A 19,848-nucleotide genomic window follows, 5' to 3' on the forward strand; every position below is an offset into this window, starting at 1 on the left:
TTATTACGCATCTAATGCTAAAATATAAATGAAAGTTTAGTTTTCCTTACCAGTATGAATGATTTTTAAGTATTATCTGAATCTTTTGTTTTAAACAGTAAGATTTATACTTACACACAGGCAAGCCTAAACAGAGTCTTCCTGGCATATTAAGTATGTGTACATTTTTCTGCAGTGTCTCTTATAGTTAATGTACTGCTGTAAACTTCATAACAGTTGCCCCAGTTCCCCCATCATGGTTTGAACTTCTGACTTCTATTACCTCATAAAAAGCTACAAATTATTAGACAGTGGTTCGAACCAAGTGTTTGCCTTAAGAACAAGGCAGAGTGTATGTATGTATCAGTTTGCTAACTTTTATTGCTATTACCCATCCAGTCTCTTAAATTGTTTGAATTGATTAGCTTATTTGCAGAGCTTCTGTAGTAAAAGCAGCATTTTTTAAAAGATTTTATTTATTTATTTTTAGAGAGGGAAGGGAGGGAGATAGAAACATCAATGTGCAGTTGCTGGGGGTTATGGCCTGCAACCCAGGCATGTACCCTGGCTGGGAATTGAACCTGGGACACTTTGGTTCCCAGCCCACGCTCAATCCACTGAGCAATGACAGCCAGGTAAAAGCAGCATTTTAAAAGGATCTTGTTCACTCTTTGCCACATTGTAGGCAGTTACTGTTTATTGAATAAACTTCTAGTCTGACTTCTAGGACTTTATATAATTTTTGCTTCACTTTAATTGCAGAGTTGTACTCAGACTGATGAGATGCTCTTGTAACTTCATCTGGAGAATGAAATGACATCACTGATGAATTTGAAATAATGACTGAGTGATTTAGGAGTAAAATCTATTGGACTTTATTAAACATTTAAAATGTCATTAATGTCATGCCAGCCTTAAACAAGACACACAAAATCCCCCATGCTGTTAACCTCAGTTTTCACTGTGCCAGATACTTTGAATGCATACATACAACTTTTTATTGTTTTAAAACTTTGATTTGTAAACTCCCATATTATATGATCTTCACAATTGCCGTATTAATGGCTGCACAAAAACCCATGCAGTTGATGTAATATAATTTACCGAGCTGTTTGCTCAGTCTCCCTTTTGTTATTAACCAAACTTTGCAAAGAACGTCTTCTGTATTATTATATGTCAAGGATAAATTTCTAAGAGTGTAATTACAGAGTCAAAGGGTAAGGTACATTTATTTTTATTTTATTTATTATTTTATTCTCTTGTATGGAAAGCTTTTCACACATTTGTCTCCAAGGTTTATCTTAATAATCCTTTAAGGTAGGGTTATTATCCTCCTATCCTAGCGCTACAGCTGGAAAAAGAGCCGGAGCAGGAAGGTAACCTGATCTCGTTTACCAGGTGAGTCGTGGATGGAGGTGGCAGCTACTATACCAGGAGCAAAACACCCCTGGGGATTTGCTGGAATCCTTGGAATGGAAATAGTGTCTCTGTCCTCAGCGACGCGACGCTACATTCCCAGAGGGCAGCGTTTCAAACTTTGTTCGCCCCACCTCTCAGAGAGCCCCATACACAGTGGGCGATTAATAAATGCAGTCTGCGTTACAAAGACAAAAGCTCCAAGGAGGGACACTAAGCCCCTTCTGGTTCCAGAGAGCTCCGCACCGCCACCTTGCCCCTTTGGGTTACCCTCCTTAAGCTCCGCCTGGGACCCTCTGCGGACCGCGGGCGCCCGGGCTGGAGTCGGGCCTCCAGCCCCGGCGCCCTCAACACCCAGCGCGCGCCCGCCCAGACCCCGCCCAGGCCCCGCCCCGCCCCGCCGGCCCGCCCCACCTCCGTCTCCTCCCCGCCCCCCGCAGCCGACGAGTGGCCGCGGCGGCCGCAGGACCCGGTTCGCTCAGACAAGAAGGCGGGTGGAGGAGGAAGCGGCCGGTCCCCGAGTCTGCTCCGGCGCAGCCGAGCACCACCCGCCTCAGCCGACCAGCCCCGTCGGCTCCCGGGCCTAGCCACGCTGAGAGGAGGGAAAGGCGGAGGTGGTTGCGTGGAGGCGGCGGGGGCGCGGGCGGAGGCGGCGCGGCCGGCCGCGGCTGCCGCTTTGTTGTGCGGCCCGGGCCGAGGAAGGAGAAGTGGGAGGAGGGGGGAGCTCGGCGTCCCGCTCCCTCCGCGGCTCATGGCGACGACGCTCGGCACATCCGGGACCCTCCGGCCGTGGCGGCCGCGGCGCCGGCTGCTCGGGCCGCAACCCCGGCCGCTGTGGTGACTCCGCCGCGCCTCACCGTCGCCCCCGCCCCGCTCGCCGCCCGCCGGCCCCGGCCCCGCGCCGCGGCCGCAGTCCCGCCGCCGGGGACATGTCTAACCCCGGGGGCCGGAGGAACGGGCCCGTCAAGCTGCGCCTGACAGGTGAGAGGGTAGGGGGGCGGGCGGGCGGCGGGACTTGGCTGGGGCAGCCGCGGGGTGGGAGAGCCGGCGGGGGGTGTCTGTGGCCTTGGGAAGGGCCAGGGTCGTGATCAATGGTGAGTTGGGGGTCGGGGGACGTGGGAAGGCCTAGTTCAGGGAGAGTCATGGCACAACCACTCGCTGCTGTTTGGAAATTCTTGAAAAAGCTAAGGGTGACTCGGGGGTCTTTTGTTGAGGGGAGGGGACCCCGGTTGGAATGCCAGGCGGATTTGAGGTCGCGAAGCCTTGGCCGAGGAGTTCCACTCTCTCCCGGGGCCTCGGGGAGCAGCCCCCGGGCTGCCGCTCAGGTGGGGTCGTTGAGGGGATGAGGAGCTCCGGTGCCGGGATTATTGAATCCGGCGGCTGGCTGCGCGCAGTAAACACTCCTTAAAGATGGAGCGCTTAACGGGAGGGTGTGTGTGTGTGTTCCTCGGTTGTTAACTTGTTCGCCCACTTGTGCCCGCGTGCAAAAACCTTCGCTCTCTGCTGCCAGCCGCGGCGGCCGGTGCCACACACCTGAAACGCACGTCCTTGGGAGGGAAGGAGACCGAGGCTGACTTTTCCGGTGCGTCCGCCTGATCCGACGACTCCGGCTCCTGCTGCACTCTGTGTTTTGGAAGTGTTTGATTGCAGGGTAGCCTGTTTGGGGTTGTTCCTTGTAGGCCGCAGAACTTGTGTCTCGCTTCTAACTCTAGACCGGCTTTACAAACACTTTTTTTTTTTGGTGCATTTCTAAGTATGTGCTCATACAAACTTTCATGCGAAGTTTCTCTCTCCTCAACCTCCTCCCCTTCCCTTTTCTAAATGGAAAAGAATGTCTGGAGGGGTTGCTAGATAGAAGGCTTCGCGTACAAACTGTTTATGAGTCTAAGTGCATTGAATCTTTAACATTACAGGTCCATTTTGCTTACAGTGCCATTTTTGGTCTTCTTACACGGTTGTGTTCCCCTATTTTAAGGAAAAATTATTTTTGCGAGGAAGAGTGTGACTGAAATCAGCATAGTTACCTCCTTTTACCATTTGCTGTTAATATATTACCCACGTTGATACTCGGATGTGTGGTGAGAAAGATGCTTTTCCTTAATCTGTCTATGTGTGTGGGTGCATGTGTAAGAATAAACTATAATTATGTTTGCCTACACTAGACTTTGAGATTTATGTGGGCTAATTTTTGTAATTGAATGCTTGTGTGTCACATCCTAGTCCACTGGCTGAACTTTTGAGATACAGACTTGCAGTGAATTTGGTATTTGAGAATTTAGACGATGTTGGCTGCAATTTAAAAAATAGGTTACTTTCGTGACAGTTTTACTTTCCCTAGGGAAAGTTGCAAAGAATCATTAACTGAGTGGTTCTTAATGGAAAACCTGGATTGGGGAATGCCTGTCTCCCCTGTTTCCCCTATTCAGTTTCCGTGTTATGAATCAATGGAAACCTTCATAAGGGATCTTTGTTGCTCTAGTTTATCTACTGCTGTTCCTCTCCTGAGTCAGCCCCGTGTCAGTGCCTATGAAAAGAACCTGTGATTCCAGGTGTGCAGAAAGCATGAGACTAGGTCACCTGTTTCCTTCTAGTCTCTATATATTTATATGTGTGTGTATGTATATATAGATATAAATATAAATGAGGGAGAAAACAGGGATTTTGATTTTCTGGAGATAAAATGAGTTTGAGGTTTTTGTGTGACTCAATAGATGTTAAAGTGTTTGTCTGTGGTTTCCTGACTGCATGTGATACATTATTAAAATTCATGAGTAAAGTTAGGAAAAGAGATTACTTTTTGGGTGGGGGGAGGAGAGGAACAGTGGACTAAATTTATAGAGTGACTTTGTATTTTTAGATTTTTCTGAGGAATTTTAAATATACTGTGTCCCCCTTAATTGTAAAAACAGTTGAGGTACTCTCAATTTCTTAAAACCATTGGGAATTTGTCTCTGTCATATTTTAAGAGAAAATACTCAAATATTAAAAACATTTCTCTTTCCCTTTTGGTTACATATGATGGATTTTCTTCTGTTTTGCCAGGAAAGTTAGCATATATTTTCTCTTTTTTGTTCATTTACAAATTAGATGGTATATATTTTAACAAATAGATCTCAAGAGCTGGATTCAATTAGCAGCTTTTTAGGACATAAACATTAAAGGGTTAGATGGAAAAGATTGTTTTGACTGACTGGATAAATGACAGGGTTGTGTTTGATGTGCGTCCAGGAATTGGTCTGGAGCTGGTGCCCAACTTTTCAGTCCATCTTGAGAAGCCAAATAAAATATTTAACCTAGGCCTCGTTTTGTTTTTCTGTTTTTTTTTTTTTTAAGTTGATTCTTTGTTAAGACCTTAAGAAATGTTTGGCATACCTTTAGAATAAGTGTTTAACAGTTCATTTAGATCCGTATTCTATAATAGAGGAAAGTCACTTAAAAAAAAAGACATCCTTTTTTATATGGTTTTTATATGGTTTACAATACATTGTGGCTGTAAGATGCCTTAAACTTATTCTTCTTTGCTGTATGTTAATACAATACCAGTATTTTAAATTTACAGAGTGTTGTTGATTTCAAGGTGCTTAATGAACTGTGGTTACTCAGTTACTGTATATCCTTAATGTAGAGGTGCCCCTTTACTGAAAGGTGTAAACAATTCTTGTGTAGTCACACACACACACACACACACACACTTTCACATACACACAGACTGAAGGAGAACAAATATTTGAGCTGTGAGATCTTTGCCTACAACAGATATTAGACTTTTCTACATATTCTTTTTTTAAATAAATATTTAATTACTTTTAGAGTGGAGGAGGGAGGGATAAACATCAACCTGCGCACCCCCAACCTGGGACCTGGCCTGCAACCCAAGCATGTGCCCTGACTGGGAATCGAACTGGGGACCCTTTGGTTCTCAGGCCCACACACAATCTACTGAGCCATACCAGCCAGGGTGGACTTTTCTACATGTTCTTAGGACCACAATTAACTAGTGAGCAGTTTGGTACTTGTTGATGCTAAGAAGGTAGGGTTAATTTAATCCTAAATTTGAGATTCCTTAGGCCATTAGTGAGTAAAATCTGATTTGAGTCCATCAAGCTACTTCTGTCGTTCTTTATGACATATTAACATGGGCTCTATGGTCAAGATACCAATTTCAACAAATGCTTCTAGAGCAAATCGATTATAAAATGTGAAGTTTGTATACACTACACTTAGGAATGAATATCTTATATAGGCTTCTCTTACATATTCTTTGTATTTGGTTATAGTAAAATTATTGGGGTAATTAAAAAAATTATTTTTAGATAGGAGAACGGTAGGGGGTGGGGAAGGGAGAGACAGACAGACAGACAGACATTATTTTGTTTTTCCACTCATGCATTCATTTGTTGCCTCTCCTATGTGCCCTGACCAGGTATTGAACCCACAGCCCTGGTGTATCGGGAAGATGCTCTAACCAACTGAGCTATCTGGCCAGGGTAGGGGAATAATTTTTTGATATCATTGTTTTTGAGAACCAAAGACTGGAGAAAGCAGTTTAATATAATTTCTAATATTTAAAATTCTTAGATATGGAGATGTAACAGATTACTTCTCCAGACCTTTTTGTAATTTAAATGTTTTTGTATGCTGCTCCTCATATAATTAATTTATAAAATCCTCGGCAGTAATGAGATTAACCTTGTCTTGCTAATGGAAAATTAACTTTAAAAATCTCACTTTAGATATGCTGTTATTTTAGTATTGTTTTTCTGTATATTTTATTGATTCAAGGCTTTAAAAATTAGAACTTGATTATGTTCCACAGGTTTCTAATATATCGTAATGACTTATTCCTTTTTCTAGGGGTATTAGTAATTTGAATGTCCCCAGTTCATTTTATTTTCTTGGTTTCTGAGGAGGAAGCCAATCTAGCTTAGCTTCTAACCTTTAAACAGGCAGTTGGACTTGCCTAGGTACTTCATGTAGTATGATTTTCATTGGCCAGTAAAGTGTGTTTGTGTTTAATCATGGATTCTACTTTTCTTTTCTTGGTTGAATTGTAACTATCATAACATACTAATATGCCATTTATTTAGTGTATAGTTCAGCTATTTTGCATATAACTCAATTTTCAAGGTAATGAAGGTATATATGCACAAAAGATTTTTATTTTAGTTATTTTAAAAATATTTTAAAGATTTCAAAGCCTTTTAAAGGTGTAATATATCCTATTCCTTTCACATAGACCATACTTAACAGAACTTACGTTTTATTTATGATTCAGTATCATGAGTGTAAATTATTGTGCTCTTGTAATGTGTAGTGTGAAGATATTGTCATGGTGTGCAGAGAGAACTGTTTGACCCTAGCTATTTGGTGATACGTTGTTTAACCCTGTTCTTACTGCTTTTTCTCTCTTTGCCCTTGTTTTATTTACCGTCACTTTGTTTGTTCTAAGAATGCTGGACCCTTGAAATACTTGTATGCTCCTGCAATCAACATTCTGTGTTCCCATGTGGCTGACATGTATTGAATGATTATTAAGTGCCAGGTACTATGTTAAGTTTACATGTGTTATCAGCTTTGATTCTCACAATACCTCTAAGAGGTAGAAATTTGGAGAGGTTAATTAAGTACATGTCAGAACCTAAGTTGTCTATATAGAAAGTCTGTTACAAATTTACAAGGTTTTGTGAGGAAACATACTTTCCATTTATTTGGAATTACCCTTGCTCATCTTTTGAGGTTCAACTACAGATTACTCTTACTTCAGAACTTTCCTTGACCTGAGTTGTCCTTTCCTCTGTAACTCACTGAAGGGCATTTGTTGTTTCTTTCTTTTTTTTTTTTAAAGGTTTTATTTATGTATCCTTAGAGAGGAAGGGAGGGAGAAAGAGAGGGAAACATCAATGTGTGGTTGCCTCTTGTGCACTGTCCTCCTCCCAGGGACCTGCCTGCAACCCAGGCATGTGCCCTGACTGGGAATCAAACCGGTGACCCTTTGGTTCACAGGCTGGTGCTCAGTCCACTGAATCACACCAGCCAGGGTGTGCATTTGTTATTTCTGTCTGTAAATTCCATGAAGGCAGAATCCCTGTTTCAGCATGGATTAAGAGCTTTTTGGCATTTTATTGAACTAATGCTAGAGACACAGTAGTACTTCTATGTAATTCCATATGTGGTGTTTACTGCTAGTGCATTGGGTATGAGTTCAAGAGATGAGGCAATAGATAGGGACAGACCCATTTTAGGCCTTGTTATTTATATATATGTTAAAGACTTTATTTATTTATTTTTAGAGAGAGGGGTAAGGATGAAGAACAGGAGGGAAAGAAACATCTACGTGCAATTGGTTTCGTCTTGCATACCCCACCCAGGGATCTGGCTGGCAACTCAGGCATGTGCCCTGACCTGAATCGAACCGGTGACCTCTTGGTTTGTGGGAGGACACCCAACCCAACGAGCCACATCGGTCAGGGCAGGACCCTGTTATATTTTGCCAAGAAGTTTGATTTTTTTTTAAAGGAGGTAGGAACCATTGAAGGATTTTAAGCTTTGATATGCTTGATGTTTAGAAGCGTTAATCTTGGGGCAATAGGGAGGATGGACTGTGATGGGAACTGTGAAGATTGATTTTTTAGGATAACCAGTTAAGAGGATGCTATAGAAACCATTGTTCTTGTGCCTGCCTTTCCTTCTCTCTTTCTCCTCCTTCCTTTCTCTCTCTCCTTCTCTCTCTCCCTCTCCCTCTCTCTCTCTTTCTTTCTCCCCCTCTTTCTTTCATTCAGATTTTATTTATTGTTAGAGAAAGGGAAGGGGAGGGAGAAAGAGGAGAAAAACATCCGTCATCCATAGGTTGTCTCTCACATATGCACTGTCCAGGGGCCAAACTGCAACCCAGCCATGTGCTCTGATTGGGAGTTCAACTGGGGAGACCTTTTGCCCAACCGACTCACTCAGGTCAGGGTGGTTTTGTTGTTTTAACTTTCATTTATTTCAAAATTCTGTCATTACAGATAATTACTATAGAAATCTTGGTGTAGAAAACTTCAAATTTTTAAAAGGATTATTATCTTAGGATATTTCCGTAGGAAGAGTGCTGTTGTGTTAAAGGGTATGGATGGTTTTAAGGTTCTTGATTAATTTTTTTCTCAGGCTGCTTCCTGAAAGATTTGTGCTTATTTCAGAGTGGCAAAGGATAAATAAAGGTTTCTTTTTGTAATTTTATTACAGGCAATGATTCTTATTTTAATTTTGTTTTGCTAATTTCATGGTATATAGTTTTTAAACATTTGTGAAGTGTTGAATATGTTCCTCTGTGTTTACTAATTATATATCTCTTTGTTGACTTGTTTGGCCTGGTCCTAGTTATCTGTTAGGGTTTTAATTTTTTCCTTATTGATTTGCTTGAGAATTAAGAAAGGTATCACTCTGTTGTCATATTTGCAACAGTATGTTATTTGTCTTTTAATTTTGACCATTTTTGGACATGCAGAAATTTATTTTAGGAGTCAAATCTGTCCAACTTTTCTTTTGTTTTTCCTATTATTTATTTCTATGCTTAGGAAAGCCTTTTACTTCAAGAGGCTTAGCAAATATTTAAGTACTTTTTATTTTAGTGTTTTAAAAAATGGTTTAGGAGGCTCTTCCCCCCCAAATTGCTATTTAGTCATCTCATCATTATTTAGTCACCAGGTCTTCCTTTTCACAATGATGTGATATCTTTTTAGTTACATTAAATTAGTTATAGTGGAATCAGATTATCTCTTGTTCTGTTCATGCTCTTTTCATTATGGTAGCTTTATAATTTATTCTCTTTGTGCTGGGATTTTTTTTTCCTATTTTATATATCTGCTTTTCCATATGAATATTAAACTTAAATTTTAAAATAAATTTCATTGGGATTGTATTTAGGATTGCATTACTCTGGGAGAAGGAGACATTTAAGTGTAGTATTTAGTTTTCTCACTCGGAGCATTTATATATTCACATATATGTAAGCTTTTGTATTGCTCAGGATAGTTTAATAATTTTCTTACTATTTTTTAACATAATCCTGGCTAATTTATATTTGTTGCATTTTCATTTTATTTTCTAATCTTAGTTATCGCTTCTATTTAGTAATGCCATCGTATGTATTTTTTGCTTGATTAGAGGAGCTTTGCTGAACACTACTGGGCTTGTTAGTTTTTCACTTGATGGCAATTTTCTGGGTATCAGTGTTTGGCAATTTTTGCAATTGAATGTTAACATTTTTCTTTTCTTTTAGGTTTTCCCATTAATGTATAGTTAGTATACAAAGAGGAATTATTATGTTAAGTTGTTTTTAGAGTAACTTCTGAAAGCATTGACTGCTGTTTAAGAAAATTGTATTTGACAAGGCATTAAAGTATCAATGTGTATCTTAAGTTTGGCAGTTTGGTTTCTTACTAAAAAATTGACAGGAGACATAAAGTTTCAGTTTTAAAATAAATCTTGATTCATTTTAGGTAGTAATTACTATAGATGATTGCATGAAGGACATTTCTTTCTTTCCAAAAAGTTTTCTTGTGCCCCTTCACAGCCTGTCTCCTCCCATCCCCAGTCCTTGGCAACCACTAATTTACTTTCTGACACTACAGTTGTGTCTTCTCCAGAATTTTATGTAAATGTGATGAAGCTTCTTACATTTAGTACAGTGCTTTTGAGATCCATTCATGTTGTGTATCAGTTGTTCCTATTTATTCCTGAGGAATATTGCATCGTACATATATACCCCATGTTATGTATCCATTGATACATATCCACAGACATTTGTTGTTTCTGGGTTTTGGTTATTAGGAATAAAGTTGTTAAAAGAGTACACCTCTTTTTGGGAACACATTTTCATTTCTCACTATTAGGATTGTTGGGTCATATGGTAAGTATGTATTTAACTTTAAAACAAATGACTAAGCCTGACTGGTGTGGCTCAGTTGTTTGAGCTTCGTTTGGCAGACCTAAGGATCTGGTAGATTCCAGGTCAGGGCACGTGCCTGGGTTGTGGGTTCATCCCAGGACCAGGGTGGGCTGGGGTGGGGAAGGGTGCGGGGGTGAGGGGGGAATAGGAAAGATGACGCTCTCCCACATCTATGTTTCTCTCCCTTTCTTTTTCCCCTCCTCTCCTCTCTAAGTAAATACATACATATGTACACACACATAAATAAATAAAATCTTTAAAAACTTGCTAAACTGATTTTCAAAGATGGACCATTTTATATTTTTACCAGCAGTGAATGAGATTTCCAGTTGCTTCCAATCCTAGCCAACACTTGCTGTTGGCAGTCTTTGATTACAATCATTCTAATTGGTGTATAGAGATATTTCAGTGTAGCTTTAATTGTAATTCCCTTATTGACCTATAGTGTTAAGCATCTTTTCATGGATTTCTTATCCATGTATCTTTGGTTAATATGTGTTCAAATCTTTTGCTCGTAGTTTTAAAATTGTGTTTGCAAGTATTTTCTCCTATATTGAGCCTTTTTCCCCTCTCACTAATACCTCAAAGAGCAGAAGTTTTGAATTTTGACTAAGCTCTGTTCATCAATTTTTTCTTTATGGTTTATGCTTTTTATGTTCTAAGAATTCCTGTCCTAATTCTCAGTTCTAAAGATTTTCTCCTATATTTTCTTCTACATTATTTATAATATTAGCTCTTACATTTAGATCTGTGATCCTTCTAAAGTTAATTTTTTGTTATTTTATTTTTAGATTTTTATTTATTTTTAGAGAGAGGGGAAGGGACGAAGAAAGAGAGGGAGAGAAACATCACTGTGTGGTTGCTTCCTGCACTCCCCCCACTAGGGACCTGGCCCACAGCCCAGGCATGTGCCCTGACTGTGAATCGAACTGGCAACCTTTTTGTTCACAGGCCGGCACTCAATCCACTGAGCCACACCAGCCACGGCTAAAGTTACTATTTTTTTTTTTAAAGATCTTGTTTATTTTTAGAGAGAGGGGAAGAGAAGGAGAAAGAGAGGGAGAGAAACATCAATGTGTGGTTGCCTCTCGTGCAACCCCCACTGGGGACCTGGCCTGCAACCTAGGCATGTGTCCTGACTGGGAATCAAACTGGCAACCCTTTGGTTTGCAGGCCCATGCTCAATCCACTGAGCTACACCAGCCAGGGCTAAAGTTAAATTTTTAAGGTATGAGAAGTTAAGTGTCAAGGCTGAAAATTTTTTTTTGTTCATATGATACCCAATTTTCCTAGCACTATTTGTTAAAGGTTTTTAAAAATGTGTGTGTGTGCGTGTGTGTGTGTGTGTATTTTAGAGAGAGGGGAAGGGGGAGAGAATGAGAGGGAGAGAAACATGATGTGCAAGATGATGCATCAGTTGGTTGCTTCTCACATACCCCCAGCCAGAGACCTGGTTCACAACCCAGGCATATGCCCTGACCAGGAACTGAACTGGTGACCCCCCAGTTCGAAGGTCAGCACTCAGTCCCCTGAGTCACTCCAGCCAGGGCTGTTAAAATACTTTTGTTTCCTGCATTGAATTGTCTTGGCACCATGACTGAAAAATCAATTGACAATATATATGCAGTTCTATTTCTGGACTCTCTTCTGTTTCTTTTATCATAATTCTATCATTTATAAGTTTATCATTTATAATCCACCCTTTTTTGATTTCTGTGGCTTTCACGTAAGTCTCCTGATTTCAAACAATGATAAAAAAAGCTTTTTGTGAACATCTCAATAATAGATTAATAAGCATAATTGTGTCTTTTAAATTTAGGATCCTGTAATGATTTAGGGTCTTATAATACTTTAGAGCTTTTATTTTATTTATTCAGCCGGCAAATATTTATCAATTTCTCTTTTTTTAAAGATTTTATTTATTTATTTTTGGAAAGAGGGGAAGAAAAGGAGAGAAGAAGAGAAACATCATTGTGTGGTTGCCTCTAGTGCGCCCCCAACTGGGGACCTGGCCCGCAACCCAGGTATGTCCCCTGACTGGGAATCGAACTGGATACCCTTTGGTTTGCAGGCCCATGCTCAATCCACTGAGCTATACCAGCCAGGGCTATTTATCAATTTCTTGACATGTGTCAGACATTATTTTTATTATGTATAATATTATGAAGGGAGATACAAGAAACCAGAAACAGAAACCAGAAACTTAGATTGGATTCTCCTTTTTAAAATTTCTATTATGGACCTTTAACAAATTTATTATTATTGTTTTCTCTTGCTAGCTGAAAGTGAATTGTAACAGGCATGACTTAAGATTTGCCTATTTATCTTCTATCAATCCCCCTCAATTTATATTAGGAAAAGGTGGGATAAAAATAATAAACATGTCTAAAATGTGGCAATAGAAAAGAATGGATATAATTGTTTTATTAAATGTGAATTGGATTATGGTTTTTAAATTTTTATTATTTTATATTATGGTCATGTATATACTTTTCTATAAGGCAAAACAAAGAAAGAAACTTAATTTTATTAAAGTCCAAGGGGACTTTTTAAAATTTGACCACAGTGTATTCCTCAGGAACTGTCACAAAACAGACATCATAATGTAGACCTTATTAGTATGAAAGATATACATGGTAATTTTTTGGGAGGCAGTTGGGATATTATGGAAGGAATATAGAACTTGGCAGACAACTTGGGTTCAGATACTAGTCATGCTACTGATGAGCTTTGTGCCATCAAGCAAATTATTTATTTTCTCAGTGCCTCTGCTTTTAGTTATAAATGCATTCTTTAAATGAGAGTGTTATTTAGTTTAGGATTTTGCTGGGCAGGCTATAACATTACAAATACTGTTTAAGTGATAACATATTGCGTTAATATATTTTGTCATTTTTGACCAAAAATTGTATTTTAAATAAGTTAATCGGTGGAAAGAAGGGGAAGGGACTAATCAAAGAACATGTATGAATGATGAGGCATGGACATGGACAGCAGTGTGGGAATTGACTGTGGGAGTGGGGGGTTGGGCTGGGAAGACAAGGGCAAAGGGGGAATATTGGGACAAATGTAATAGAATAACAATAACAGATTTTTTAAAAAGGAAGTACAAATTGGTATTTACAAAATAGTCATGGGGATGTAAAGTACAGCATAGAGAATATAGTTAATAATATTGTAATAACTGTATGGTGTGGATGGGAACTGGAAATATCAGAGGGAACACTTTGTAAAATATATGCTTTCCTAACCATTATGCTATACCCTTGAAACTAATACAAAATAATATTGAATGTAAACTGTAATTGAAAAATAAATTTAAAATACTAAAAGAATAAGGTAAAAAAAATAAGTCATAACCAATTATATGCTATATTTTTTTAGGAACAAGTATACAGTTACTATAGGTATTGATTTAAATGACACCATGTTTTATAAGATAGGCATAAGTGTCTTGTACACCTTGGGGTACTGGTGTATCATAAAGAATTTATATAGTTAAATTAGCTACTGTGTTATAACTTTATCTTTAAATAATATAGAAAACATTTAGAAAATTAAATGTATCCTCCCATCCCACTTTATTTTTGGTAAGAGATAGAAGAGCTTTGGAGAACAATTTGAATGGCTCAGGATTTTGGAGGTCTTGGTTTGGACCTAAGTCTTAAATATTTGACTTAATACATTTCCCTGTAGCTTGCTGGCACTTTCAAAAGTAGCTTGTAGTTTCACCTCTTCCCAGTAGATGGGGTTATTTCTGCATAGGTAGATGTCAAAAGAGCATGAAGACCTCTAAAACTGGAACTGGCTGAATGAGGGTATGGACTTGAAATAATGGAGTTGGAGAATCAAAACTGTCAAAGGCGATGCTGACTTCTAATGCAAATCCATACTTTAGAATAAGCTTTCTTATATAAACTCTATGCAACATGTTACTTGTTATAAGAATTGCAAACATCGATGTTTAACTGGTTGTTTTTAGTTTTGTATGATCTTATGTCATCAGACTTTAACTATGACTTTCTCTACTGAAGAAGAGTGACTGTTTGGTCAGATTATTCAGAATCTCATGAATCTAATACTGTAAATAAAGTTGAAAGAGTTTTTTTAAATTGAATTTTGGAATTTTTGTAAGGGAAGAATGATGGGAAAAATGTTTTTTAAATTTAAGAAAAATAAAATGGCATTTGATACGGTCAAAATACCATGTCTAACACAGTATTCAGTACATAGTACATCTTCAGTAAATATTTGTGAGTTAAAGAATGATTGACCAAATTGAAAAAAGCTTACATGGTCTTAAGGACCTAACTTGAAACAAATAATAGGATCTCTCTTTGTGATGTCATTATTGAATTCACTGACAGTCATGCTTTAGTATTTTTGACAATGTTAAGGTATAAAGATGTAAGACTGAAGTATTTATCTGTTAATATTTGACTTGATGGATATAACTCATGTACCATACTTTGCAAAATTTACGTAGCAAAGTGAAGATCAATCTGTTACTTGTTGCCAAAGATAAACTTTTTCAGAGCTCTACAGTCTTAGTGTTCTGTTTGTTATGTAATTTATCAATAATTACTCTTCAGATCCTGATTTTATAGGTATTCTCTATCAGTGAAAGTGAAGTCAGAACCTTTTATTTGATGAAATATTTTTTTAAAAATCTTATGAAGAGATAGTAATACATTTTTGATGGAAAAAATGGTACAGCTATTTCAGTTATCAAAATGAGAATAGTTGTACCAAAGTCCTTTATAATAAAATGGGAATCCTTATATATATTAGTTTTCTACTGCCTAGTTGTTTTGAATTTTTCTTATTTTAGGTAGGTAGGAAACCAGTATTTTTGTTACTTTACAGTGGAATCGGTGATGATATTTCAAGTTTGTTTTTTTTCTTCCTGATTTCTAATTTGGTTAACTCTTAAATAATTTTCTCTTACTAGAAGGGGGCTTAGGATGGGAATGAAATATTTATGTATTCCTTCAGTGAACATTTCTTGAGAGTCTGACATGCACTTGGGTTTTAAGAAGAGGTTTAGATCCTGATCTTGCTTTCAGGCAACTTGCAGTGTAAACAGACAAGACTTGGTGGATGAAATAACCAAATAGTCACTCTGCTAGAGTTAGTGGTACATGCAGTGAGGGTGAAATAAAAAGAATGAAGCCCATGGATATTTTTAAGGGAGCTCAACTTTGGATTCTAAAATTGATCAGTCTTATATATTTTCCTTCCACCTTACAAAAGGAAGGTTATCCCAACATCTTTTGGTTATCTCAAATAGTACATTGTCCTGTGGTGAGAGGCACCAAAGAGACCAATCAGACTGAATATTGATGAGGTTGTTGAGAAGGTAGTGACTCCAGTGACTGATTAACAGCTTTTCACAAATCTTGTGGTTTCCAATCCTTAATCTTTAACAAAACTGAAGGACCTGATCAAGTTGTTAGCTGATCATTAAATTTTCATAAAAAACAGAGAAGTCAAATAAATGCCATTACTTTCCAAAAAGTTAAAAAAATCCCGATAGATTATTATGATTTTTTGGCATATAATGTTTTAAACTATGTTTTTATTTTTTTAAAGATTTTCTTTATTTTTAGAAAGGGGACTGGAGGGAGAGAGGGAGAGAAAACAGCAATATGTGGTTGCCTCTCGAGCTCCCCCTACTGGGGATCTGGCCTGCAGCTCAGGCATGTGCCCCAACTGGGAATGGAACTGGTGACCCTTTGGTTTGCAGGCAAGCACTCAATCCACTGAGCCACACTAGCCAGGGCTTGGCATATAAATTAAAGAATTAAAATAATTTGGCATTACTATAATAAAACTTGCACATATTTATGTGAATAAGTTTCCTTAGTACTTATATTTATAATGAAAAATAGGAATAGAATATTTACAATAAGCAATGTTCTCTCATAGATACATGAACTAACTGAAAATAAGAAAACCTTATTCATCTCATGAAAAGATGCATTTTGTTTTTTTAAGTTTATTGTATTGTATTTTTTTTATTATCAATTGTCCCCCATACCCTCTTCCACCTCCACCTGCCCTTCTTCCCCCTGCAGTCATCACAGTGTTGTCTGTGTCCATGAGTTATTTCTCTTTTTTCCTCCATCCGTCCACCCCCTAAACCCTCCCCCCACCCAGAGCTGTCATCCTGCTCTCTATCTATGAGTCTGTCTCTATTTTGCTTGTTAATTCAGTTTGTTCATTAGATTCCACATGTGAGTGAAGTCATATGGTACTTGTCTTTCTCTGACAACAGTTTCAATTCTTTTCGTCCTTTTCCCCTTTCCATTTTTAAATAATTGGTTTGCTATAATCAAGATGCAGAGGAGGTCTATTTGATTGGTATGTCTCAAGTCTCTTTTGAAATATAGCCCACCCTTTTTTCTTTGAATTTTTAAAAAATTTATTTGTTATAGAAACCAGTTCTATTAAATGTCTCCATTTAAAAACACTTTATAATTTGGTTCTAGCATTGTTTCCCATTATGCCTTGTTCCTATCATGCTCCAATGTCACACCACTCTGAACTCACATTTTCGTACTCTTTTCACATTTTCTTCTGTCTCCAAATTTTTGACAATGTTGTTTCCTTAGACTCTACTACTTTCCTTTCTTAGTTTTACTGCCAAATCTACCTAGCTATTAAGGTGTAGCTAAGCATTATCTCTTCTTAGAAGTTCTCCCAGGCTTCCCCAGTCTGAGTTAGGCACCCCTCTCCATCATTAAGGGCCCAGATAGGAAACAGTTAATATTCCTACAATAGGTGAAAGGGAATGTCATGGAGGGACTACTTAGAATGAATGGGTAGTTTTAAAGAAATCCAGCAAAGAATAGTGCAGCAATTAGGACTGGCAAAATTACACCATCTTGGGGCCAGGAAAGGCAGAAGGAGCGAGTGTTATAGGAACCCAGAGAGACCTTCACTGTTGATTCTGATTTACTGAACCCAATTTTGAAGCCAGAGGACAAGGGAGCCCAGTTTATGTAGTTCATAAAGGTAAGCCTTGTAGGACACTAAGTACTGGACAAAGGAGAATGATTCTGGAGGAGCAAGTAGAGAACATCCAACACACCCTACTTATACTCCTATAATACTTGATCATACTTCATCGTATCATTTACATACTGAAAATTCGTTGGTCATATTGATGTTTTCCCCATAGCGCCATGAACTCTTTTATAGCTATGAACTGTCTCTTATTTGTGTTTGCATACCTACAGTACCATTAGGTATTTGTTAACTAAGTGAATAAAAGTATAAAAGGAGATGGATGAGATATATACTTTATTTATTTTTGGTATTTTTAGTGGAATTTATTAGTTACATTGGTTAATAAAATCACATAGGTTTAAGGTGTATAATTCTGGAATACATCATCTATATGTTGTATTGTGTGTTTACCACCCTAAGTCATGTTTCTTTCCATTAGCACTTATGCCCCCTCCTGCCTCCCCCCACCCCCATTTCCCCTGGCAATGAACATACTGTTGTCTATGCGTTTGTTTTTTTTCCCTAATTCCTTCACCTTTTTCACTCAGACTCCCTACCCCCTCCCAGAAGCATAATTTAAAAGGTTTATCCTACTTAGTGGTAATGTGTGGTGATTCTTAGTTCAAAAGAGAGTATATTTAGTAATATTTGCTTTGTTTGGCAGTTTTGATGCTTTTGCAATAACTAGCTCATTGATTTTGGTTGAAGAGAGGCCAGAGATTAATTTAGGCCATAATAGATTTCTACATTTAGAAGGATTATAATGCATGACTCTGAGATTGCTGCTCAGTACCCTGGTAAATGTATTTATGCACTTTGTTTTGCTATAGAAAAGTCATGATGCAGGGAAAGAATCTGTAGAGGCTGTAAGGTCAAAATGTTGACTTCAGGAGGGATTTGCCTTACTTATCACATAGCTTTTTCAAGTCACTTAAATATGTGATAGCTGGTCTCTATCTGGAAAATTCACCCCTGTCGGTAACTGCCCTTATTGATGGAAATTCTTTTCTTCCCCACAGTTAGTTGAACTAATTATCATATATTTGCTATACTATTTAGAATTGTTGCATAAAAAATTAGAGACCTATAATGAACAATAACTTTTATTATCTCTCATGGTTTCTGTGGATTAGGAGTTTAGGAAGGGTTCTGCTGGAGGATTTTGCACAGGGTCTCTTCTGTGTTTTATTCAGGTGGTGGCTGGAGCTGGAATGCTGAGAACTGGCTGGGCATTTCTCTCTCTCCTGGTCTTTTGAGAGCCCTTCCATGTTGTCTGTCTGCATGGGATAGTCCATGGCAGGTCCAGGGCAGTTACACTGCTAATTATAACTGGCCCAGGGCACCAGCAGGAATTGCCCAATGAGCAAGATGAAAGCTACATCTCCTTTTCTGACTTAGCCTGGACATCCTTGCTGCATGTCATTGTTTACAAGCAAGTTAGTTAGTTACATGTTCTAGATTCAAGAGACCCTATCTCTTAATGGAAACAGTGTCCAAGAATTTGCAGCCATTTGAAAAAATCATAGGTTGCAGCAGCAGTAGCTTTTGTTTTTTTGGGTTGGACTACATTCTCTTTGGTATCCTAATCTAATACCATTTTCCAGCTTTTATAATTTAGTTGTGTTATGTTCTGCTTCTCTGAAATTATCTTTATTTTTTAATTTTTATTTTTAAAAATATATATTTTTTATTTTAGAGAGAGGGGAAGGGAGGGAGAAAGAAAGGGAGAGAAACATAAATATGTGAGAGTAACATTGATTAGCTGCCTCTCACTTGTCGCTAACCAGAAACCTGGCCCATAACCCAGGCATGTACCCTGACTGGGAATGGAATAGGCAGCCCCGTGATCCATAGGCCAGCACTCGTCCACTGAACCACACCAGCCAGGGCTGAAATTATTTTTATAATGAAAAAATATTTTAAGTCACGCTTAAAAATCAAAGAATTTTAGTGCTCCCCCATTAGGTCTGCATTGTTTTTCTTTGCCTTTCTGTAATTCACTCTCCACAGAGCAGCTTCATTAAAAAAAAAGTAAATTGGCTAATTGGGTGCAGGTGAAACATGAGGCTGACAGCTTCTGCACGTGCCTCACACCAGGTAGCCTGGTGACTGTCTGTCCTCACCCTGCACAAAAAGTTAGATGTATTTTGTGGCTGAAGTTAACCAAACTGGCTCTAGACCCAGGGGTACCTGGCACTGTGGAAGTTAGGGGAATAAGTGCTCACCTGAAAATGAGGGGACTGGCAACATGTTCAGTGGTGAAACCTTCGGTCCTCTTGCACTGCTCAGTTCTAAGAACACTAGCAGCCAGTTACATTTTTTTTTTATCCTTTATGAAGAATCTTTTCTGGAAAAAAATTGGATGGCTTTAGAGAAAATACTTATAAATATTGATGTTTAAGGTCTCCTCAGCTAGGTTACCCCGCCAGACACCCTACAGTGAAATTTACCACTTGCCAGGTCGGGGGCCAAGGGTCTCATCATTCAGTCCTTAAACTTTCACATGAAGAATT

General features: G+C 38.6%; 1 protein-coding gene across 1 annotated transcript in view; it reads left to right on the forward strand.

Moving 5' to 3' along the window:
* The first annotated feature begins 2,255 nt into the window (after positions 1-2,255).
* SMURF2 (SMAD specific E3 ubiquitin protein ligase 2) overlaps positions 2,256-19,848 on the forward strand; it is a 108,315-nt gene continuing 90,722 nt past the window's right edge. The window contains exon 1 of the mRNA XM_028519258.2: positions 2,256-2,376. Within this exon, the coding sequence (XP_028375059.1) occupies positions 2,325-2,376 (52 nt within the window). The 5' untranslated portion in view covers positions 2,256-2,324. The remainder of the gene's footprint in view (positions 2,377-19,848) is intronic.

This window comes from Phyllostomus discolor, chromosome 8 (assembly GCF_004126475.2).
Source record: "Phyllostomus discolor isolate MPI-MPIP mPhyDis1 chromosome 8, mPhyDis1.pri.v3, whole genome shotgun sequence".
In the NCBI taxonomy this organism is placed as follows: Eukaryota; Metazoa; Chordata; class Mammalia; order Chiroptera; family Phyllostomidae; genus Phyllostomus; species Phyllostomus discolor.